At 42.9% G+C, this 25,509-nt stretch overlaps 2 protein-coding genes across 5 annotated transcripts in view; one reads left to right on the plus strand and one right to left on the minus strand.

The window, feature by feature from the left end:
* Positions 1–25,509, minus strand: part of Amd1 (adenosylmethionine decarboxylase 1) — a 530,556-nt gene that overhangs the window by 374,217 nt on the left and 130,830 nt on the right. The gene's annotated exons all lie outside the window — the stretch shown is intronic.
* On the plus strand, positions 3,195–22,393 carry Ddo (D-aspartate oxidase). Of its 4 annotated transcripts, XM_076858359.2 has the most exons (5): positions 3,195–3,282; positions 5,121–5,296; positions 9,252–9,360; positions 12,721–12,897; positions 20,520–22,393. In XM_076858359.2, the coding sequence occupies exons 2-5, from the start codon at positions 5,125–5,127 to the stop codon at positions 21,085–21,087; spliced, it is 1,026 nt and encodes a 341-aa protein (XP_076714474.2). In that variant the 5' UTR covers positions 3,195–3,282; positions 5,121–5,124; the 3' UTR covers positions 21,088–22,393. The 4 variants fall into 4 exon arrangements, with proteins under 4 accessions (XP_076714474.2, XP_076714475.1, XP_076714477.1 ...); XM_076858362.2 differs by lacking the exon at positions 5,121–5,296 and having other exon boundaries at positions 3,203–3,282; XM_076858360.2 differs by lacking the exons at positions 5,121–5,296; positions 9,252–9,360 and having other exon boundaries at positions 3,197–3,282.

Here is a 25,509-nt window from a genome sequence, read left to right on the forward strand (position 1 = left end):
CCAAGGTCAAAAATCTTCTGAAAAAGTGTTGGAGAAGAATACAAAGCTGAGCTCCCCTGCAGTCTCAAGCAGAATATTTCAACTCTTTGGACCTCAGCCACTCACTTATAAAAAAAATTAGATCCCTCTGTATAGCCTCTAAAGTCCCTTTTATGACTCTTGTCCTCAATGATACTTAAGTTGATTCCCCCATCAGTTTACTGAATGACCTGCCATTCAAGTTACAATGCTACTGCTCTGTAGTGATGAACAAAAATAGAAGACCCATTAGTCTTATACCACTTTCTTTCTGGTTTTCATTTCTAACTAAATGGTTCCTCCTTTTCTTGCTTTTAAGAGGAAACTAGAGCACTGACCTGCAGGAGGAAGGCGGGACCCTCTAGTTATCTTCCATGGCTCCCACTCCTTTCCAAATACAGTCCTCCATCCTAGCCAGAGTGCCTGCACTTCCACACACTGCCCCTGCACACACCTCCCTGGGTGCCTCCCACCTTTTCCTCAGCTTACTTGCTCTTCTGGCCTGTGGATTGGTTCACACTATCACACCTCTGGAGTGAGGGAGCTTAGGCAACCAGGGCAGGATGACCATTGAGGGGGTCAGGGGCAAGGCCAGAACAAAGAAGCATAGAGAGGGTCTTCTTATGAGGTCAACTTCCTACTTGAAGTGCTCCTGGACCCACGTGGGAGACCCAATCAGACAGACAACTTCTGTTCTCACGTTCCTAAGTGGGGGATCCAATAGAAAAACTAAAAAATATGTGGACAGAAGGGGCACCAATCAATAATAGTGAGGAGTGTGTGGACAGGGGAAGAGATAAGGAGAGGAAGACATTCCAGAGACCATAAAAAGAACATGCCAAAATCTCCCCATTGGATTCCCAGCTTTGGGGCCCCTTCTCTTACAAGCCTCTCTCTGTATCTCTGTTGCCTTTGCAATAAATCTGGTTTTTGCTTGCCATCTCTGTGTCCTGTTCTTCAATTCTTTGCTGAATGAATACCCTCAGATGTAACAGGAGATCTTCTCCCTCCTCTTCTTTGTCCCTCCAAGCCACTAATTCTCTGGGACCTTCCAACTTCCCATCCTCCCCCCTGGATGGCTCCTGTCCCTGGTGAGAGCACAGCTCAGCCTATTAATTAGAGGGCTGTCTCGCTCTGCCTTGTACTGGAGGGAGAAAATACCATCTTAGAAAACCCTAAATCTCTAACAGCTCTTGAAGTGCGCCTTGGGCCGAGGGACAGCTCTGTATATTTTCTTGATTGATTTTGTAGTACTGCTCAATAAAATAAGGACACTGCCTGTGATACTGGGAAATATATATTTGGTCTTTATCCTAGACACACAGATCCTAAAACCCTTGCAATCCCTGCAGTGATAAGAGTGTCTTTTGTATGCTAATGAGCTGATAGGTGGACAAAGGTGCCTAGGTAGCTTTAGGTGGGGGGCTGGTTACAGAAAAGACCAACACATGATTAGGGGTCTACCCTTAAAGCCCCAACCCTCAACTTCCACAGAGGGGAGAGGGGCCAAAGGTTGAGCTGATAGTCAATGGTTATCCATGAATGGTGATCAACCATGCCTATGTAAAGAAGCCTTCATAAAACCCCAAAAGGACAGTGTGGTGAAGTTTCTAGATAGCTGAACACATGGGTTCCTGGAGGATGCTGTGCTTAGAAAGGCCAAGAGACTCTGTGAACCTTTCCCCATGTATCTCTACCACCTGGCTGTTCATCTGCATCCTTTGTAATGAATTAGTCAACACAAATAGTGCTTCCCTGAGTCTTTGAACATCTTGAGCAAATTATTTGAACTAGAGGAGGGCATTATAGGAACCCTAATAAATGGTCAGAGGGTCATAGGGCAACCCTTGAAATTTGCAATTGGCATCTGAAATGTGTATGTGTGTGTGTGTGTGTGTGTGTGTGTGTGTGTATGTGTATGTGTGTGTGAGTGATGGGGGGGCTTGTCCTGGGGACTGAGCCCTCAACCTGTGAAATCTGAGGCTATCTCCAGGTAGAAAGTATCCAAATTGAATTGAATTGAATTAGGGAACAACCCAGCTGGTGTCTGCTGGAGAATCTGCAGAATTGATTGCGTGGTGTGTGGAGAAACCACCCCACACATCTGATCACAGCAATGTTCTGTATTGAGTGACTGTGTGAAAGTATTGAGAGTGAAAGAAGATAAACTGTTTTCCCCTTCTATCTTTAAGACCATCTTCTAAAGAATTTTACATAGCTTAACTCATCAGATGCTCTTGCAAGGGAAATCTTAGTTCAATTCCAATTATCAGAGGGGAAAACAAACTCTTAAATTAGGTGACTCATTTAAGGTAAGACAGACAGGACTCCTGACACCAAAGTGCATGCACTGATGAAGAACTTGGACCTTGGAATCTGATACTTGGAATGGAATTTACTACCTAAGAGACACTGGGCCCTTTCTTTTTGTCTTAGACCCTCAATATACTTGTCTGTGGAGTGGGGAGAGTAATAATAGTTCCTACCGCACAGGAAGTTATTTTATATACTGTCTAATGTAAGGCTAATACTTAATATTCTATATTAGTTAAAACATTATTATCCAATTTTTGATTCATCAAATTGCCTCCCTGGAAACAAAGCTGACTGCAGAGTTCCCAGTACCTAGCACACAGTGTTCACTGGTTCCCTTCTTTAAATATTTGAGTTCTGTCCAAGATGCTTTTCGGAATCAGTTTTCTAGCTGCCACCGGGTTGTCTGGCATCTTAGTGATCACACACAGCATTGTACTCCCCTCACCCCCTTCTCCCATCACCCTCCACGGCCGACTAGCGGAGCCAGGCACCCCTTGGGAGACAGCGGCTACCTCTGGGCAGCCCAGTGAGATAATGTGTGTTTGCTTCTGGCTGGAACTTGCTGGAGGCTGCACAGGCCACCGTTATTTACCGCACACATCAGTCATTTGGCAAAATCTCAGGCTGGCAGTGAGACGGAGAGCTTGTGAACCAAACAGGGAGGGCTGCTGAGGGCGCACCATCCCCCTGGGGTCTTGGCAGAGACCCAGCTCTGCAGAGCTTGCAAGATGAGGTCACCTGCTCATTTCTCCTGGGTGGGGAATCAGTAACACACAGTTACATGGACCAATGGCAAGTAAGATTAGAAGGAATGTCCTTAATAATTCCCCAATGAGAAGCAGTTTTGCTTTCTCTCGGTGTCTCAGGGCACTAGACCAAGCAGTCACTGGAAAACAAGTTTTGGTGTCAGAGCCTTCAGTGGGCTGAAAGGCTGCTTTTCAGAGACAGGTACTTGAATCTCCTTCTTCTGGCTCAGGGGTCGGTTCTGTCCACACCCTGGGAATTTGGGGCTGCGTCTTAGCGGGGGTCAGGGGACAGGGATTGAAGGGTGACTAAACCAGGACATGCTCTGTCTTGCTGGCTCACTCCTCTTCCCTCTGACAGCTGGTTATCCTTAGCCACTGATGACTTTTCCCTCTTAACTTGTTGGAGCTAATTTGAGAAAGTTGCCGGATAGGGGGTGCCAGTGTGAGATAGCAAAGCTAGTAAGGGCATTGGCGACTGCCTTCTTTCTTCAGGCCAGGCGACGTGCACAGGGCTACATTCTTCAGCCTTTCCTACTGCACTGCCTAGACCCCTCCACCGTTCCTAGCAGTACTGCTCCTTCTTGGACAGCCCACACATGAAGTTGACTGATGACCTTGGACATGTGTAGACACACAGTTAACCTCACTGACTTTAAATTAACCTCACTAGAGGGCTTTAAAGGATCATAGTGTGGAAAACCTTCAGAGCCAAGAAATTCAGCAGAGATCACTGATAGAAGGGTCCCACAAAGATTGCTTTGCCCACAGCCCCTCCTGAGCAAAGGTGAACCTCTATCTGAGGTAGCCATGGTTTGTGCCATGTGACGGATACCCTGACCATTTCTCTTTGGACAAGAAAAGTGATTATGTCCAGGGAAAATTTAGCCTGATCAGCTTGCTTGGTGCCAGAATGTTGCCAACAGGGGTGGCAATGATCAACTGGAACAATTGTTTTTTTCTCTTTCTGGAATTTGAACTTGAGCCTGACATAGAGAGTTAGACAGCAGGAGCAGACGAGGCTAGAAGAATAGGGAAGCCAAGGTGGGCAGGGAGGCTGATAGGGAAGCATGGTGCTGTGGGATCCTGCTGCCCAGAGCCAGGGGTGAGAAGGCACTGGACCCTCAGCCACTCTTAGCTCCAGCTTCAGGATGCCCAGCTCAGGCTGTGGGATGTGGGCCTCCTGTGTTTCCATGCACATCCTCCCAAAAGCCCCTTTGGAAGACAGCCTTGGTGGGCCTCTCTTATTCACCCCCTGAGGGAACCAATGAGAATCTGATCTATTTTTTAGATAAGGGAGTTGAGGCCACAGGCCACTACTCAGATTCTAGGACCAGCCCAGGACCAAGTCCAGACAGGAGCCCAGGTTCCCTTATCTTGAAAGCATATTGTCCAAGGAGGTGGTTCAGGCCCAGGGGCGAGGGCCAAGCTGGAGTAGGGAGTAGGCAGGACACTGGCAGTGAAGGGCGAGGGAGGGTGGGCTTCTAGGAGAAATGAAGACGGGAGAAGAAGTAATGAGCTCAGTGCTCAAACTCTCTGCAATGTTGTTTTCATTCAAAACATATCTGCAAAGAACAGAAGTTAAGTTCCTAAATTGCTTTGGAGTCTTGCCCTCTCGTGACTGCTCCTGGGGATGAGATGGGATTCTGGGAGCAAAGACTGAACCTCTGTTGCTTTTCCTGCCTTGTTGACCTCACCAACCTTTCCTGATCTTCCCCATAGGGGACCATGGTTCAGGAAAGGGCAGAATGAGCAGAAATTTCCTCTAAGACACAGCCTAATTTACTGTTAGTGTGTGCTAAAGGCTAGCCCAGGCTGATTTTACACTAGTATCTGAATGCCCAAGGAGACCTTGTTGTCCAGACCCCATTATTTAATGGAAAGAGAGTTTACAAGTATTTTCACTTTATCCCACAAGAAACACAAATAAGACAGGTCTTATTCTGAGAGACTACTGAACTAGGGAAAGAACCTAGGACCAAACTTCATCTAGAGAGAATAATCTACCAAATAGGTGTACAACCCACATTTCCCTCCTCACAGGCCCATGGACACAGCACGGATTGCAGTCGTTGGAGCAGGTGTGATAGGGCTTTCCACTGCCGTATGCATTTCCAAACTGATTCCTGGATGCTCCATCACCATCATCTCAGACAAATTTACTCCAGATACCACCAGTGATGTGGCGGCCGGGATGCTTATTCCTCATATTTATCCAGGTGAGAGAGGGACTTGAGCTCCTCTTTCAGATAGAAGGCTAGCTGTGTGTGTCAGTGTCACGTGCAATTTTAATGTCCTATTTGTTCATCTGTTAGGAAGGGCTCAGTTATGGGCAGAACAAAACAATCTCTGAATCTCAGCAGTTCACACTGAACCTCCATTGAGCTGCAGTAAGGGTTCAGTCTATCCCAGGGACCTAAACTGATAACCTAGGTGTCACTCTGATTATCCTAGGACTTGGAGGCAAGAGAGCTCCAGAGAGTCTTACCTCTGTGATCAAACACTAGCCAGAAAGTGACTTTCAGTTGGCAGAGCTATTCACATGCCCTCACCCCTCTGCAGGAGACCAGGAGATGGAATTCTACAAGGTTCCCAGAAGATGGAGAGCAGAAGTAAATGAACAGCACTAAAAACTGCATAATTGATGACTCTAAGTCTTTTTTTTTTTTTTTTTGAGAGAGAGAAAGATAGATAGAGAGAATTTTTTTAATATTTATTTTTCAGTTTTTGGCAGACACAACATTTTTGTTTGTATGTGGTGCTGAGGATCGAACTCGGTCCGCACGCATGCCAGGTGAGCGTGCTACCGCTTGAGCCACATCCCCAGCCCCGACTCTAAGTCTTGACACTGATACCAGTAATAGCCATCAATTCAGAATCTACTTGTAACAGGACTCAAATTCTCCTACCTTCTAAGCCAGTATAAAAGCAACCAGTCAGTATGGATTTAGGCTTGAAGATGCACTAATTTTTGCACATGTCCATGTTTCCTTTCCATTTTGTTTTCTTCCTGTGAAATGGGAGTGGGGAATGATCATTAGAAACCCAAATTCCTTTGCAGCTAATGAGGTTCATACTTAGTTTCCTTTTCCTCACTTCTCTTTTTCCCTTTTATATTTTTATCAAAGTTATCCATACCCATAGTTTAAGTAGTCAAATAGTTTATAAGATTGATTTCTATTTCAGTCAGATTTTTTGCTGCTGTGACTCAAAGACCTGACAAGAACAGTTGTAGAGGAGGAAAAGTTCATTTGAGGGCTCACAGTTTCAGAGGTCTGGGTCCCAGGACAGCAGGCTCTGTTCCTTGGGTCTCCATGTGAGGCAGAGCAACATGGAGGAAGAAGGTGGCAGAGAGAAGCAGCTCACATGATGATCAGGAAGGAGAGAGAAAGGGAGAGGGGGAGGAAGAGAGGGAGACGGGGAGGAGGGGGAGAGAGAGAGAGAGAGGAGAGAGAGAGAGATTATCTCCACTTGCCAAATACAAATAAATACCTGAAAGCCATGCCCCCAAAGTCCCACCTCCTCTATCCACACCCCACCTGCCTTCAGTTATCACTCAATCCCATCATTTGATTAATTAAGGGTATTATAACCCAATCATTTCTCCTCTAAACTTTCTTACATTGTCTTACACATGAGCGTTTGGGGGACACCTCACACATAAGCCATAACAATTATAAAACCCAGCAATTTGGAAAATGAAAATCTCCCTGTCCTTTTAATCCTGAAGCTCCACAATACAGTCTTTGAGTTACTCAGTTGTTAGTTTCCTTCCCTTTGATGACTTTACCTCTCTTTTTGGAATGGCTATTAGGGAGCCTCTTGCTCTTGGTCTCCAAATCTTTTATTCCCCCCATCCCTGTTTCTATGTTCCTTTCTTTTTACTTTACTTATTTTCTAGAAGATTTTCTCAATTTTGCCTTACTATTGAATTTTTTATTTCTATTATAACATGGCTGGCTGGGTGTCTGGGTATCTGCACTAGGGTCTCTCTCTAGTGCTGCTACATAAAAACTTTGATCTTCTCTTTGGGATCCTTTCCATGATTCACATCAGCCCCAGTAGTAAATGTCAATACCATATGGGGACCATACCTATCCTGTAGTGTTATTATGAGAAATGAGTGAGTGTAGGTAAAGCATTCAGAACAGAGCCTGGCCCACAGTCAGGATTCTATCAGCATTTGCGGTTATTCCTGCCATTCCAGCTACAATTTTATTTTACTAGCACTTGAATTTGAGTTAGATTATCGGATTTGCTCAACTCCTGTTCATTTGGAATTATCTGTTCTTTTGGGATAACTTCTGCAGCATGTGAGTCTCAGTCACTATTTTGTTTTTTAAGATCTGGGATGGGAATGGGAGATTCATTTCAACAGAAGCCCTCTATATTGACATAGATCATTGGGGATACTTCAACGGAGGTCAGTGTTAGTAAGATTTCCATCACTGTGATAAAAATATCTGACATAATCAACTTAAATGTGGAAAGTTTTATTTTAGGTCATGGTTTCAGTTGCTTGGCCCCATCACTTTGGGCCTGTGACAAAGCAAAAAGTATCTTGGCAGGGAGCCACATGATAGAGGCTGCCTCACTTCATGGAGGGCAGAAAGAAGAGAGAACTTGCTTTTATAGCAAAGCCTCTCCCACCAAACCCATTACTATGAATCCATAAATGGATTAATCCGTTCATGAGGTCAGGACTCCCATGATCCAATCACCCACAAAGACTTTCACAAATGAGCCTTTGGGGGACATTTAAGATCCAAGCCATAACAAGGTCCTCCATAGCTCTCTCTGCAGCTTATCATTTATTTCTTTGCTATTTTTTATTTTTTTTAAATATATTTATTTTTTAATTGTAGATGGACAATACCTTTATTTGTTTATCTTTATGTGGTGCTGAGGCTCGAACTCAGTGCCTCACATATGCTAGGCAAGTGCTGTATCACTGAACCACAGTCCCAGCCCCCTTTGCTATTTTTAAATCAGCAACCCTTGCCTGCAATCTTAGAATTCAGTATTGAGTTGGCATAGGCACATGTTTAATGAAGACACTGTAGATCTACTATTAAAGAAATATCTATTGGCTCTATAACAAGAGAATTATTTAAAAATCCTGTGGCTGATTTGCTCTCTGTGACCTTTTACCGAGAAGCATGATGTCTCCAAGGGCCTTTCCATCTATTCTGTGATTTCCAGGGATCCTTCTTTAAGCAGAGCCCACCCAATATTCTGTTTGCCTCAGTTTCCACATGTCCTCTGTGGCTATTGATAGTGGCCCCTTGCAATTACTGTTCCCTGGTCTCTGGTTTGATCCTGAACATTCCCTCATGACCTTCCACAGGAATCAAATGTCCTGACTACTCCACCACAGTTAAGGTTTTTGTCCTCTGGATTGTGCTGGCTCTCTGTGCCTACACTGGACACAATCTTTTTTGCCCTCAAACCATGCCTCTTGTTTCTTTTATGATAGGCCTGGCACTGTTCCAGAAGCTGAATCCAGATGCAACCTCCTGTTCTTTAGCAGGGATGCCTGGGGGATGGCGTGGTTCCCCACACCCTGCTGACCTTGGGAATGCTAACCTTGAGCTGGTCCAAGACTCCATGGTGTGGAGGTTAACTGGCAGAGAGATCTGGCCTGAAGAGCTCACCACCATGAGGCAGGCCTTTGGGACTTTCCATTGTCATGTAGTCCGTTTTCTGTCCTGGTTGACCTGGGCCCCACAGACACGCCCAGTTATCCATCTTATTTTTAGCCTCCAGGAAGGAGACCCTCAGTCCTTTCTCCTATTGTCTCCACTCTTTGGCCAGCTGGATTCCTCAGCTATTAACTCATTTCAGCTCAGTCTGGCTATGGACACTTCAGTGACCTTGGAAATATACCTTGTGCCCAAGGTATATTCCAGCTGGCTCTCATGTCTCCAAGCTTTGGCCAATTGGCTTGTTCCTCCTCCGATGATTAATCATTATGTGAGCAGTTTTGGATAGCATGTGTCGGCATCCAAAACTCTGGTCACTGACCCGTCCTCCACCACCATGGAGTACTTTAACTAATGCTCCTTCCTGGCTCCCTGTTCCCCGTCCCCCAGGTTCTAGACAGGAGCTTATCAGAACATTGCTGCTATCATCATTTTCTTTTCTGTTCCTCGTTGCTTTTCTCCATGGCTACAGACACACCCATCCATACACTGAAGCGGTGGTTTCGAGACACCTTTGATCACCTGTACACAATTGCCTGTTCTGCGGAAGCTGCAGATGCTGGTGTTCATCTGGTGTCAGGGTAAGAGAAAGAATGTGAAGTTATTTTAGAAATGAGAATAATCTGGGCAGATACTAGAGTTCAACATAAAATATTTATTGAATCTTTGCTGTGAGCAGAGTGCTGAGGATTTAGAAAGAGTGGGAGGATTTAGAAAGAACATTCTAGTATTCACTCAAAGGAATGCGAGAAAGACAAGTTACAGTATTAGATTTTTTAAAAACTATAAGTGACTATTAACAGTTTCTCATTACAAAAGCTTTTTTTTAGTTTTCTCAGGGAATATGCAGTGATTTGGAAATATGCCCTCCCCACACCAAACAACCAAGCCCCCCCAAACCAGAAACAAAACCAGAAAGTCTACATAGCAGATAACCCCAAATTTGGGTTATGTGGGGATGGTATGGCTGCTGGAAAGCCAACAAGTGTGACACTGTGTGTAGAAGCAAAATATAGAGGGACATCTTATTTACTTGGAGTTCTTGGAGAATGACATGTTCCAAAGGAGCAAGTTTTGCAGTCACTGAAATTTTCTTTCCAAGTACCATTTGGGAGAAGAAAAAAGCATTTCTGAAATAGTCAGCACACCTTTATTTGATTTTGAATATCTGATTTTAGGAGGCATGCATACTTAAATGAAAGTTTAAAAATGAATCCTATTTAACATTTCTAACACAAACTAAGCATTGTAAATATGACAATGACTTTCAATATCCTCCTAAATGAAGGTCACAAAGCATTCTCTCCCTTTTAATTTGTCTTGATGTTATTGTGTGACAGAAGACATGTTGTCTGTGTTGTCCTGTGGGACAGACACAGTTCATGCCCTACAGCCTAGCCTACAGAAGGGCTAAGACCTTTTACTAATTCTCAAAACCTTTGCATCTTTGTACCATTATGACTGTTGAAAAAAATCGCCCATCTCTCTTATGTCAGGTTTCTTGCTGACATTTTCTCCTGTGTAGACTCCTCTATCTGGATGATTTCTATCCTTTTCTTCTTCTTGCCTTCTCTCACCATAGAAACCCTAGGATGATGTCAACATTACTAATTTTCCAAAACCCCTACCCAAAGTAGCAGCTTTCGCTTCTCTATCAAGCTATGGATTGTCTCTTCTCCAACTCCAGGATCAGTCAATGAACTGCATAGAAAAATTAGTCTCATGAGTTATGGTCTTACTTTATTTTTGTCCAAAACTAATATGAACCAGCCCAATTCACAAACTCTGGCTCTCAGTACTTTTTGGAAACAGCCACGCCCACAATTCTTATGTCCTTTCAAGGGTAAGACTTTACAAATGTCCTGTGCATCTTTGGTATAAGTATATAGCTTTATTCTTTTCTTAAAAATGACTTATTCAGCAATCACCAAGTGCTTTCCTAGGAATCGGGGACATAGTAATGAACAATTTGGTAATTCTTCTTGGCATATCATAGATGCATAATAAATAGGTGTGAAGTAGATTTTTAAGGAAGACAGATACAGTTCTGCCCTTATGGTCAGCAGGGAATATACTAAATATAATGAGTTACAAATGAGAACTGAGTGGGCAAGGTAAGAGTACAAGTCTCTGGGAAAGTATAAGAAATAATGCAAAAAGAAAGTGTTCTGTCTGAGGCCCTCAGGATGAGTGTTAAGTTAGTCTTGTGATATTTACAGGTGAATGAGGCAGAGACAAGATGGGAGACAGAGACAATATTCCAGGTAGAGGGAACAGCACACAGACCTGAATCCTGGGCAATTCTGGTTTGTTGGAGGGATTGAAGAAAGTCCAGGGCAATGGGGAGTCACTGAGGGATTTTACACATTGAAGTAACTGACCATATTTGCATTTCAAAGTATTTCATCTGGCCAGGCATGGTGGTGCATGCCTGTAATCCCAGTGGCTCAGGAGGCTGGGGCAGGATGATTGCAAGTTCAAAGCCAGTCAGCCTCAACAACTTAGTGAGGTCCTAAGAAACTTAATGAGATCCTGTCTTAAAAAAAAAAAAAAAAAAAAAAAAAAGAAGAGGGATGTGGGATGTGGCTCAGTGGTGAAATGCTCCTGGGTTCAATCCCTGGTATTAAAAAAAAAAAGTATTTTATCTGTAGTATGGATAATGGATTTGTGGGAAGATAGATGATGATTGGATAGATTAGGTTTGATAACAGGGACAGAGAGTAGATGGATTTTAGAAATACTTTGGGAGATATGGTGGGATTTGATGGTTGATAGCATGTGGTGGGTGAGGGGAGAGAGAAAATCAAGGATGATTCTGGGTTTCTGGCATAAATGTCATAAATGTCTGTGTAGATAGGTGCCATTTTCTGAGTTGGGAAACAATGGGGAAAGAGTGTGTGTGTGTGTGTGTGTGTGTGTGTGTGTGAGAGAGAGAGAGAGAGAGAGAGAGAGAGAGAGAGAGATTGATCTAGTAGATTAACATAGTGAGGAGTAAGCAACATGAACACGGGTCTGTATGTGTTTTGGGAGCTCAGGAGAGACAGCAAGGTTAGAGGTGTAGCCCTCTGAGTGTTTGGCCTGCAGATGGTAGTGGAGCTGTGGACTCTTTCCAGTCCAGAGGGAGCATACAGAATGACACAGGAAAAGGACCACATCAACAGCTCTAAATTTATATTTCTTTGCTATTTTAGAGCAATAATGGTTGTATTTACTGATGGAAACAACCCGATATTTATAAATGTAAATGTATATGCAACAGCTATTGGTAGCACTATTTCAAGCTTCTTGTTAGCAACAAATATCATTCCAGGCTTATCAGCCCCAACCACTCTGTGACCTACCAGGACTCCTAATCAGGACCCTGGATTTCTCTCTAGTCCTAGAGCTAAACTTGATGGCCTAAAACTTAACTCATAATTTGCACTCAGAGTGTTCCAGAAGCAGGGTGCAAATTATTGCAATTCAGATATTTTTTTCAAAATCACAGCTAGCCTTGAAACTTTTGACATTTTGCTTACTATATTTATGTAAGCATTGTGCACAACAGAAAAACCTTTCTTCAAAAAATCATGGATCCTAAGAAGACAGAAAATCTGGGCTTAAAAGCATTTTAGAAAAAGTGAATTAAATTCAGTCTTCAAAGGACATTTTTTTATTGTTGATTTATTTGCGGTGCTAGGGATTGAACCCAGGACCTCTGCCACTAAGCTAAACCCTTGGCCCAGAAGGTTACTTCTAAAATGTCTTATTCTTCCAACCATGACCATTTGAAATTTAGTTATTTAGTTATCTGAACCCAAGAGAATGGAAGAATAGATCTTTTCTCTTTGTGTTTACAGAAAGAAAATGGTTTAAGTGCTTTAGAGAATGTCACATGGAGTTTACTGGAAATAAATTATTTTGCAAAATTTCAGGAAAAATTTCTGTTTACTATGTTTGAGTTGGCAGATATTTCGGAGCATTCCTGCGGAAGAAGTGCCATTCTGGGCTGATGTGGTTCTGGGATTTCGAAAGATGACAGAGGCCGAGCTGAAGAAATTCCCTCAACATGTGTTTGGTCAGGCTTTTACAACCCTGAAATGTGAAACCTCTGCTTACCTCTCCTGGTTGGAGAAAAGGTGGGTTGAAATGGCTCTTGTAAGATTGCTTCCTTCCTCTGTCACAGCCATAAGTAAATTCATAGCTATCCAGCAAACATACATTGGAAATTCTCTGGGCCCTCTCTGACGCTTTTACATTGTGTCTTGCCACTCACCAATGTCTGGAGCTTTGTAAAACAGTCTGAAGACTGTGTTTCAGTCACAAGGACCAAGTTCACACCATGCACACAGTAACTAATATGTTTTATGAGGTTATAGCATGCACTGTGATGCTCATGCCCAGTTTGTCCCCTGTCCTTCTGACTCCCAGGTAAAACCCACTTTACTGAAGTAGTATCTTAGTTTCCTGTGCTGTAAAATGGAGAAATTTGGAGACTACTTTTCAGTTATAAAGGAATATGATTTACTTTAGTTTTTTGGATGAGAATATCTTATGCTTATTAAAACTTATTTTTGAATTTTTCTCATTTGCAGTAAAAAATAGGCTTCATTATTTTCTTTTGTTATGAGTAAAAACTCTAAAATTGAGGGTTTATCCAATTATGTAATTGCTTATTGACTAAGTTCAGCCCTTAATACCTTGAACTTGCATTTTGGCCTGGTTTTCAGAACTTCTTGTTTCCAGTTAGAAAATACATCAAGAATGTATTTTTTAAAAAAATACATTAATAAATCTCTTTTTCATTCATTCTGAACATTACAGACACATTAATTGTTGTGAAAAATAGGTTCTTTTGGTTCCCAAGTCTGTGTACAGGTTGAATATCCCTTATCTGAAATTTTGGGGACCAGAAGCATTTTGAATTTTGGATTTTTTTTTCTGGATTTTGGAATGTGAACATGCCTGGCATTTGGCCAGATGGCCAACATGGTGGAGGAAGAAGGCCACATGTCCCATTTGCTCCCAGGGGAGCCTTTGCAGGGAAGGGACTCTCAGGCCAAGATAAGCATTTTATGGTGAGGATTTTAGCCTGGGGAGGCAGGACAGGTGGTGGTGAGGGGGTGGGCGCCTGGGGCTCACTCTGTGGGCTGCCACCCACATGCCTCCCGGGGGCAGACCCAGATGGGCAGCCACACAATCCCTGCCTGTTCTTCACACTCAGAGTGTATTTTGTTGCCTCCTACGCCTCTTCCACACAATGTAAGTGTTTAGCTTTCAGTGTTCTGACTCAAAAATGAGCATTTCACTTGGCAAACCCTACAGCAATGGTTTCTACCTCAGCACCGTCCTCCTGAAATTACATCTGCTCCCAGGAAATGTATATTATTTTATTACAACTTAGATCTTGAGTGTTTTTCAAAGAACAGAAGAGATCATCGGCTGCTCAAACAATGCCCTTTAATTTCCACAACAAACCAACAAACAAAATATCCTCAGAGGTTTAGTCACCCATGCAGGTCATATTTTATATCTTTGGACAGTGGCATTGAATTTTGCTGTTCTTTACTTGCTCTGTCCAGGAAATGAATCATAGCAGCAGTAAGTCTTCCACTAGGCAGCCGACCTAAATCAATTATCCTGCAAGGACCAGAGTCATCCTGCCTTTGATGACAACCAGAAATCAGGGTGGCCCTTTCCTGGGAGCTTGCCACTTGGCAGGCTGCCTTCCAAGGCCTGTGCTGACCACAGCACTGACCAGGCTGAACTCCCCCACACCTCCCTCCTATTCTCTGATAAGGCCTCTCTCTGGGAGGATGCTCTGTCTCCCATCTTTTTCTTCTGTACTCTGTGCTCTCCCACCCACCCTGATTCCTGTGACTTCCTCCACAGCTATATAAAGTATGCACCTGTACTGTACATCAGCACTGAGATAGGTTGTGCCGGCCTTACACATCTGACTAGCAAAAGTCTCTTTCAGTGCCTATCACCTGCTTTCCTCCTGCTCGATATAAACCAGGTGGTCAGAGCACAGCCTATTCCAGCGCCCCTATGCATTTTTCCCCCTAGGAATTTCCTTCCTCTTCTCCCCGTCTCTTCTGCCCCCTCTCCCCCGCTATCCCTGAGTGGAATTGGAGGCAAAAGGTCCCAGACACAGGGTGGAACGGGAGCAGTCCCCTTTGCCCCTGATTAGCTAAGGCTGGGGTGAGAGGGCATTATGCAAGAAGGTAGAAAAAGGACAATGCTTATTTTCTTCTCATGATGGCCATGAGGTTCCTAAGGGGCTGTGTGAGGTGAGAAACCCTTGGGCCTTCCCTTAGGGCTTAGGTAGCTAACCCAACCTATGCAGCTGCAGAGGTGAATTTCTTCCCACAGCACAACTAGCTAGATGGACCAGGGGGTGCATGGCCACTCCCCTCCAGGACCAACATGGCTGTAAAAGCCCTGGTCTCAGTCATGTTCCCTTCCTTGAAGGCGCTAGAGGCTGTTCTGTGCCTGAATGGGATTTCAAAGTGTTTAATATGAGTACAGAGTTGACAAGGCCAGGATGTGTATTCAGAGAAGTGTGAAATTAAATACGATTTATTTTGTTGGAGAAGTCATATCAGAGGACCAGTGAGGACTATGGTCATTAGATGAGGTAAGCTGGTCAGGTCAAAATGACACCATGCACATTTAGTTGCACTGGGAAATTAAAATACACTTTAAAACTCTAACTACATTAAGCGTTGCCTTAAAGAAACAGGGTCTGTTTCCTCTGTAAGTCTATATGCATAGTATTGTTTGCAAACTGAGATCTTCAATTAGTTTTCTTGGTTTTGGACCAATAGACTTAGACTTAACATTTTTAATCTTCTGATCACTATTCATAAGGTGTTATTCTTTAGGTGGAAAGCAGGGAGTAATTTTAAAAATTCGCTACATCTAATTATACATGTCCAATGCATGCCACCTGGCTACATTTAATACAGTTGCCACATGTCACTGATTCACAGTCAGCCCTGCCCTTCCCATCCTCCATCTAGGTCCTTGATCCTGGTGCCAGCCATCTTTGCATCTTTCTGTGTCTTCAGCAGTGGCTTCCAAGTCCCTCAGTGGTTCTCACCTCCCCTCTGCAACCCATCTTCACACAGTGACTTGAAACCTTGCTCTTTTTCTCATTTCAACTAACTTGAGGATCTAAAGGCACCTTGGTAGGGGCTAGTCCTTCCTGGGGTCAGAGTGCAGCTGGCTTCACGGACTATTGGAGAGGAATGTCCCTCTCCAGCTTTAAAGCCCTGGCTCCAAGCAGCTCTGCTGGGGCCTCACCAGTTCTCTAAGTACTGGAGCCCTCAACCTCTAAGGGAGGATGCTGAGTGGGCCCGGGAGGCCAGCTGGGGAAGGGCCTGATGCCACCTTCCTTCCTCCCGGGCTGAGCCACAAGGCAGAGTTTCCCAAGCCGCTGGTCTCCAGAGGAGCAACCTTCTCTCCCCAGCTTGGGCTTAGATCCAAAGGAGGGAGTTTTCACTTTATATTTGTATAAGCCTGAGGCCTATGTGGATAATATTCTCAAAATTGGGTGCAGTCTGTCTCAAAGTAGAGTTAAAATGTCTACCTTTGGCCAAATTAGAAGCCATTGAGAAATCTTAAGTGACAAAACCAATTTTTGTCCACTTTCTATTCATTTAGTTATAAAACCATTGGGTTCTAAGTTTCAGCCAGTGGGTCCTAGCCTGTGCATTCCAGGTCACTGTGTTGTCTCTGCTGGTTTAGCTCTGCCTAGGCTGTGGCTCCTGGTCCCCACTGTCCTCGAGGTTGCTTCTACAGCAGAGCCCCACCTCCTGCTTAGTGCCCCCCACCCCAGGTTCCCTTGTCATCAGAACAAGGAATGGAAGGTAGGAGGTGGGGATTGCCTCTAGTTCCAAGAGTACAGAGAGGATGGAGGTGGGAGGTGGGGGGAGGGAGGTAGAAGTACTGAGCGAGCCCATCGTGGTCAGCCACACCCAACACAGTCTCCCGCTTTTCTGAAACTTTCAGAGAGTGAAGGGAAGAGTCCTTGCCTGTCACCTCCCATATCATGATCAAGCTGATGCTATGCAGCCGGAGGCTGACTGTTAGACTTGGCAAAAATGGGCACTTTTATGTTTGAGGGTAAAGACCAGAGGACATTGGGTTGGGGCTATTTAGCAAGCTGAGCTCCTATTTCCTTGTGGGAGGTTGGGACAATAGTATTCTTTATTTCTCTAGGATAAGATCTTGCTTAGTTGCAGGACACCCCAAGAGGAAAGTCACCTAGTTTCTTATACCCCCAACCATGTCATATCAAATAGCTACCTCACCTGGTCATGAAAGTTACTTTTTAGATACCTGGTCAGCTAAGTTAGCATTGAGCTTCAAGGATAGTTTCCTCCTATGTACTGGTGGGATGTGTAATTATGACTCGTCATTGCTGGGTGGTCACATTGCAACCGTGTAAAGATGACCAGTCTCTGAGCATATTCAGGAGGTTTCCTGAGATATAAGGAGGGGACTCCGCACATAAAGCTTGACAGGGCCTTCCAATAGCCCATCCATCTGACCATACAGGGAATCTCCAGTTAGGGACTGGTCTTTCATCAGCAGCTTCCTGCAGGGGACTATTGAAATAGAAGAGAAAGACATTTGCATTTGTTGAATTCTTACATAACATAACAACTCTGTGAACAATGTACTCTTACCCCTAGTTTATCGCTAAGGAAACAAATCCAGTGACTTTAAGAATTTTTGCTTCAGTCTCAAGACTGATAAGGTCTCTTGTTTCCCTAAATTAGGATAATAATTCTGAATTCTAACCAGGGTGACTGGAGCACAGAACATTGTGTCCAAACATTAACACATGGAACCTATAATCTATTAAAATAAGAGCAAAACTAAGATAACATTTAAAAAGTGATCAGATGATGATTCAGATAACATTCAAATAATGATACAACTTTTTTTTTAATGTGATGCCATAATTAAACCTAAATGCTGTATAGTTGCGAAGGGCCAATATCCTCAAAGATGGTACAGCAGGTCCTATATTTTACAGTGGCAAAACAAAGCCCTTTATTTTTCTTATTAAAAAATCTTTATTGAACAACTGCAATGTATTGCGCATTGTGTCAGACCTTCACTAGATGGTGTCTCATTTAATTTTCACAATGAGCCTCTGAAGTATTATTATTCCCACATTATGGAGGAAGGATTACAGCTTAGAGAATTTGATAAGCTAAAGGGTAGAGTTCCTCCACACTCTTCCTTAAAGAATTTTCTTGGTATTTGCTTTATAAAGACTTATAAACACATGGCAATGTGTTGTTCAGTATCGTCACAAAAATCCCAGTTTAATTTTCTTTCTATCTTAGCGATAGAGGTGAAAAGATTTACAGAGTGACTTCACCTTTTAAAATACTCACGTCTCATTAAACACTTAAAAAACAATTGAAGCCCCCAAACTGTTCCACTGAGATAACTGAAAACTTGTGCCCATAAAATTTGCTGCATTAAATACTTTTTATCTATGAGATTTTTTTCTCTCTCTTTTTTTTTTTTTTTTTACTAAAACAATACAAAACTAAACTAAAAGCTAAAAAAAAAAAAAAAAAAAAATTAAAAACAAAACCCTGGACTCATTCTCTCACTTTTAACCACTTTAGTCACACCAAAGGTTTTATTCGTTCTCTGTGGCTGTGAAGTGTGGGTTTTGGCCAGATTCTTTCCTTTGGCTTTCTCAAGTGGCTTTCTCAGGTCAAGGACATACTGTGTCACCGATTTTTCAGAATAACAAATGAGGATGCACAGGGTAAAAATGCCAGCGACTAGAAGTTAATTAAATTCTGCCTTTTGGGGGCACTGGTGCTGGAGATGACTACTTGTGTTGAATGGGAAGTGTACTACAGGGTCACATCATCTTAGAGCAAGAGGTAGCCTTTTGTCCTACCTGCCTAGCAGAGTGCTCTGCAAATATTTGTTGAATAATAAACAAATCTAATCCAGAGTTTTCGAATGTTCTTCAAATGGCTCCGTGGAGACACTTCAGTGGTCTCTGTGAGGGAGGAGGGAGTGTGGAGACCGAGAGGATGGAGACGGGTCTCTGCAGATACGTTGGAACCCACTGACATAAGATGCTGTTTTACACATTAGCAAGCTGAGCTGTTGGGGTCAGGGTCTGTGGGGCACTTGTGTAGCAATGTGCCACCCTCATCAATTTGCCGCATTTTCTGGAAACGGGAACCAGCGTCAGAGGGCCAATTTTCTACAGTTCTTGGTACAAGTTTCAGCTGAACTTTCCAACCAGGAGGTGGGGACAGAACACTAGAATCACTTTTAAAGAGTCCCTTCTGGCTCAGTTAAAAATCAGTGGCCAAACGATGCCATGTTCACCATGGTTTCACCCACATCTTCTTTGTGCTCTGGAAGTCTCTGTCTTTTCTTATGCTTTCCATCTCATGAAACCTGTTTATCTGACTTTGAAGGCAGAAATGCCGGCATGGCCACTTCTGCTCTCTCAGGAGCAGGAGGAGAGAATAAGCATTGGCCCTTTGTTACTGGTGGCATCTCTTTCCAGATTCTCCCTGGAATGTGCTGGAATTGTAGCAGTTGTAGAGAGAGGATGCCTTTGCAGTACCCTTTCACCTTGTATTTGTTAGGATTCTCCAGTGAAAGAGATCCAATGGGGAGGGGTGTGTGTGTGTGTGTGTGTGTGTTTAGAACTTTCTTCTGACAGTTACTTACACTGTCAGCCCTTGAGGAAGGACACCGTGCCTCACCCGCTTTTTGTCCCTCTTAGCATTGCCTTGCTTCTAGATATTCAACCTGAGTCTGTTGAACAGAACTGCTGTGTCTTTTATATTAAATCTTCTATATTCTACAAGTGACCTATGAATAAGATTATAGGATTATGAGGGATTAAGGTTAAGATGACAAGATTATAGGGAGTTATTGCTTAATGACTACAGAGTTTCCGTTCTGCAGAGTGAACAGAGTTCTGTTATGGATGGTGGTGGTAGGAGCACAGCAAGGTGCATGTGCTTAATGCCACTGAATCATGCACTTAAAAACGGTCAATTTTTTTATGTTCTATGTATGTTACCACATATTTAAAAATGATCATTAGAACCTAGATAAACCATTTCTTTTCATTATTGATATGATTGCTCAAAAAATTACTGACCACAATTGTAATTAAGTCCATCAGCTGCAAATATTTTGTGTTCCTCTGTGCTGACATCCCTGTAAACATAAAAGTGGGGAGGAGAGAGTATATGTGACCCCAGGACCAACCAAGTAATGAAGGAAGACAGACTGATACCAAGAGACATGCAAGGGTTAACAATATGAGATATAATGTTCAAGACAGTAAATTTAGGTGTTAAATGAATGGTATAAACAACAAATGGGTATGTAAAATACCAGATCAGCTTGGTATTTATTTTGCAACTGAAATGACATAGGAACTCTACAAAATGTAAAAATGGCAAGGCACATCATTTCCTTTGTTGTGCTTTTTTTTTTGTGTGTGTGTGTGTGTGTATGTGTGTGTGTGTGTGTGGTGCTGGGAATTGAACCCAGGGCTTGTGCATGCCAGGCAAGCACTCTACCAACTAAACTACATCTCCAGCCCTGTGGTGCATTCTTTGAAATAGGTTGTGTTTGTCCATCAGATCACCACATCTCTTTTGTTCCTGTGTCTCTGTCCACTTCCTGGAAGTGACTAAGCAGGGTGGCTGCTGAGGCTCACTCCATGGTCTCTTCTCCCTAGGATAAAAGAAAGCGGAGGCCTGCTACTCACCAGACGACTGGGAAACCTGTGGGAGCTTCAGCCGTCCTTTGACATCGTGGTCAACTGCACAGGCCTGGGAAGCCAACAGCTTGCAGGAGACTCAACGATTTCCCCTGTAAGGGGCCAAGTGCTCCAAGTTCAGGCCCCCTGGGTGAAGCATTTTATCCGAGATGGGAGTGGGCTGACATATATTTACCCTGGTGCCTCCCATGTAACCCTGGGTGGAACTAGGCAGAAAGGAGACTGGAATTTGTCCCCAGATGCACAGATTAGCAGAGATATTTTCTCCCGGTGTTGTGTGCTGGAGCCCTCCCTCCACAGAGCCTATATCACAAAGGAGAAGGTGGGCTTAAGGCCCGTCAGGCCAGGCGTGCGGCTGCAGAAAGAGCTCCTAGCCCATGGGGGACAGAGGTTGCCTGTGGTCCACCACTATGGCCACGGGAGTGGGGGCATCTCAGTGCACTGGGGTTCTGCTATGGAGGCCGCCAGACTGGTCAGCGAGTGTGTCCAGGCCCGCAGGACCCCGTCTCCTACATCAAAGCTATAGATGACATGAAAAGACAGCAAATAACCCCAGAGACTATTGATCAAAGCACAATTTAAGCTCCAGAACAGGTTCAAATAACTTTTCCATTTCATGAAAGCTTAATTAGACAGTCTTTGTTTTCAAAATTAGAAAAGATGCAGCATGTATCCATACACTTAGGAAGTCTAGTGCTAATAACACAGGGTACAGAACTATTTCAGTTTTTAAAAAAATACTTGTTTTGTAGGCTAAGATCATTTTGGGATCTAATATCCAAGGATCTATACTAATTTATATGAAAGCCAGAAGTTGCAGGTATTTTTATATCTTTTGGCTCATAAATCCACAAGAGGAGATAATGTATGGAAAAAAGTCCTTGTCGATTGTAGAGCTGCACACGATCCTCCAAGGTTATATTAGAATTCCTCTAAAATAAAATGACATGGTGATCATCCGTTGCAGACTTGGTACATTTTACTGAAGACAAAGCATGATTTCTGTTACGACTTGGCAACCTCTCCTTCCCCTCTGCTGGTAATGGTGGTGGAAGACAGATGCAGTTGCCTATGGATGTGGCATCAATTCCGTAGCTGCCTGGGGCCCATCACCCAAGGGTTGTGTGCTTCATTACCACACATGATTGGCAGCCAGCCTGAATGGTTCACTTTGCCTCAGCATTTTTGAATATTAAATGATATATGCATCCAAAGAGCTAATTTGCTATTTGAGATAGACTAATCATTCTGAATGAAATAGAGCCCCAAAGTATTTTTCAGTCTTTAAAAAGTAAGGAGGAAGAGGGGAATATGTGTCATAAAATGAGTTTTGGAATTTCTGAGTTAAATAAGTTAACCTGGCTTTGGATTCAGGTATATTCAGATCCTTTAATGTGTGTGTGTGTGTTATGAATCTTCAGGAGGGTTTTTGGCTTTCGTGGATGGAAAAGAAGGTACTAGTCATCAAGGTGAGGAAGATTAAGAAGAAGAAATAAATTTTCTTTTAACTTTGGGGGCAATGTCTTATATTAAGTGATAATAAATTCTATTTTAGATATCCTGGGGGAGACATGGAGTTGGCCATGAGAATGTGGGAAAGAGAAAGCTCCAAGCATTTTTCCGATTTGACTTTCTTTGCTCATTGAGCTTTTGCATCTGACTTTGAAAAGAACATTTTGCTGGAGGCGCAGAGGTGCCCATGTATTCAATAATCTATTTTTTTTCTTAATTTTATTTTCAGCAAGGTCATTAGTGACATAGAGAAATTGTACTAAGTTTTTGTAAGTTGATTTTGTATCCTATAGATTAATAAATTCATTTATTAGTTTAAACCGTTTTGGTAAGTTGTTTTGCGTTTTCTGCATATAATAGGCCATGGATAAGCAAGGATAATTTAACTCCTTCATTTCCCATTTGGATACCTTGTATTATATTTATGAGTTATTCCCCAAAAGTTCATGTGTGAGACAATGAAGAATATTCAGAAGTGAAATGATTAGAATATGAAAGATATAACCTACTTGGTGGATTAACCCACTCATAGGGATTAACTGGGTGGTAACTGTAGTCTGGGAGGGTGTGATTGGAGGAATGTTCAACATATCTAGCAAAATAACAAATAACCCTATCAATAAATGGGCCAAGGAACTGAACAGGCACTTCTCAGGAGGTGATATACAATCAATCACCAAATATATGAAAAAATGTTCAACATCTGTAGCTATTAGAGAAATGCAAATCAAAACTACTCTATGATTTCATCTCATTCCAGTCAGAATGGTAGCTATTATGAAGACAAACAACAATAAGTGGTGGCCAGGATGTGGGGAAAAGGCACACTCATGTATTGCTGCAAATTGGTGCAGCCAATTTGGAAAGCAGTATGGAGATTCCTTGGAAATCTGGGAATGGAACCATCATTTGACCCAGCTATCTCTCTCTTTGGTCTATACTCAAAAGACTTAAAAACAGCATACTATAGGGTCACAGCCACATCAATGTTTATAGCAGTACAATTCACAATAGCTAAACTGTGGAACCAACCTATATGCCCTTTAGTAGATAAATGGATAAAGAAAATGTGGTATATATACATAATGGAATATTATTCAGCATTAAAATAGAATAAAATCATGGCATTTGCAGGTAAATGAATGAAGCTGGAGAATATAATGCTAAGTGAAATTAGCCAATACCCAAAACAAACAAACAAAAACATGTTGAATGCTTTCTCTGATTTAAGGATGCTGATTCATAATATGCTGGGGGCATGGGTGGGAGGATTAAATGAACTCTAGATAGGGCAAAGGAGAAAAAGGGAGGGAGGGGAAGAGAGGGGGTAGGGGGGAGGAAAGATGGTGGAATGTGATGGTCATCATCACCCTAAGTACATGTAAGGAGACACGAAGGATGTGACTCTACTTTGTGTACAACCAGAGATATGAAAAACAGTGCTCTATATGTGTAATATGAATTGTAATGCATTTTGTTGTCAGTAATCTTTTTTTAAATTTTCCAAATATGAGAACTTTTCTATAGATGTCCACCAGGGGGTGATGTTGCATTAAGTTCAGATAAACTGGTACATAGGAAATTTTAGAAACAACTAGAAAAAAAATAGATACAAAGTGTGGGGAGTGTATGTGCAATTTTTTGAGGTTTTAGAGTTTATACAGTCAAAATTAGATTATTCTGTTTAAACCATGTGGGAAATCTCTGAGTTTTCATAGATTGAAAACGTGTACATATCATGTATGATAAGCGAAAAATAATGTTATAGTAAATTGGCATCTTAAAGGACTTTTTAAAAAATTAATGCTTAAAAATAAAAATAAAGGCTACTGCTCAGAAGAGGTAGCACCTCAGCTGATACATAGCAGTTTTAGAACTGCTCATTTGTTCCTCCTGCCGGAGGTTTCAATGCTGCAGCATTCTCCTTGGGTGAAGGCAGGGACACAAGCTGTGACCTTTGCCTGTTTGCTCCTCTGGATTAGCTTCAGTCTGCATTTCATATTCCTAAAGCTCAACATCACAAGACTGAAAGATGGGAGGCTTCCTGGCTGCATGCCCTGATTTCATTCTCACTAATTGCTAAACATTTGCTCCAAGTGTCTCTCAAAGGTTATTCATTTTGATCATTAGCTGTCAATTTGGGATGCACCTTAGAATCACCTGGGAAGTTTGAAGGGATGCCAACGCCCAACCCTGCTTTATTAAATCAGCATCTTTTTGAGTGTTGGGGGAGCTGCAGCTTCTGTATTTGTTCAGAGCTGTCCACGGGGCTCTGACAGCCTGGCTGAGAACCACTGAGCACTGCTTTCCCCCCTTCTCACAGAGCTCCACTGCTCCGCTCTCCTTCCTTCCTTGCCATCTGGGCACATGGAGCTAAGAGAGATGTTCTCACTTAAGCAGGTGCGTCCTTTGACACTCAGGCAAGGTGGCATACAGAAATTAGCTTTCTCCTAAAGTGGCTCTCTGGGGATCACCTTGATGGCTATAGATCAGCTGCCCAGAGACAGCTGTCTGTCTGTCTGAAAGGTGAGAGACTGATTATACAAACAGAAAATGCTACCCCATGTATAAAAACAGAGATCTAACCCACAGCTTGCAGCATTCTGCCCAGGAAACACATCCCCTTACCTACAGTAAACAATACAGGAAGTCGGACTTGTAGGAAGCTGAATTGCTGTCTCTAGCAACAATTCAGAAAGCTAAACAATAACTTATGTAATGATTGGCACCAAAATGGCCAGAACATGATTAATATCCAATAACTTCCCTAACTTTTTTCCACGATGGACCAACCAGAGATAGCAAAATATGCACCTCTTGCTGGAATGCCCTGCCTACAGCTTCCCCATGCCAGAAATTTCCCATCAGAACATCTTAGAAGCCATCTCTCTTTTCTCCTATAAAACTGTCCCACTCCTCTGCCTGTCTTCAAGTTGCTGCCAAATGCAAGCAATGTGGCTAATGGCCCTGCTATATTGGGCTCTAAACAAATAGGCTTTGCTTTTCTAATTTGGCTCGTGTTTTAGTCATGGTTCTCCAGAGAAACAAAACTAATAGGATATATATATATATATATGAAACAAGATTTATTATGAGCCTTGGCTTACATGATGACGGAGGCCAAGGAGTCGGTGACCTACCAACTACAAGATGGAGGCTGAGGAGAGTCATGGTATATGCCTCTAGTCCAACCCTGTGGGCCCAAGAGCCAGGGGAGTAAGTTCCAGTGTGAGTGCAAAGGTCAAGGATGCTGATGCCTGGGGAGGGGAGGCAATAGATACCCCAGGTCAAGCAGAGAGCAAATCTGCCCTACCTCACCTTTTTGTTCCATTCAGGCCTTCATAGATTGGCTGTTGTCCCCCACATTGATGAGGACAATCTCCTGTACCCAGTCTACTTATCTCTTTCAGAGACATCCTCACAGACACACCCAGAA

This window comes from Callospermophilus lateralis, chromosome 6 (genome assembly GCF_048772815.1).
Source record: "Callospermophilus lateralis isolate mCalLat2 chromosome 6, mCalLat2.hap1, whole genome shotgun sequence".
NCBI lineage: Eukaryota > Metazoa > Chordata > Mammalia > Rodentia > Sciuridae > Callospermophilus > Callospermophilus lateralis.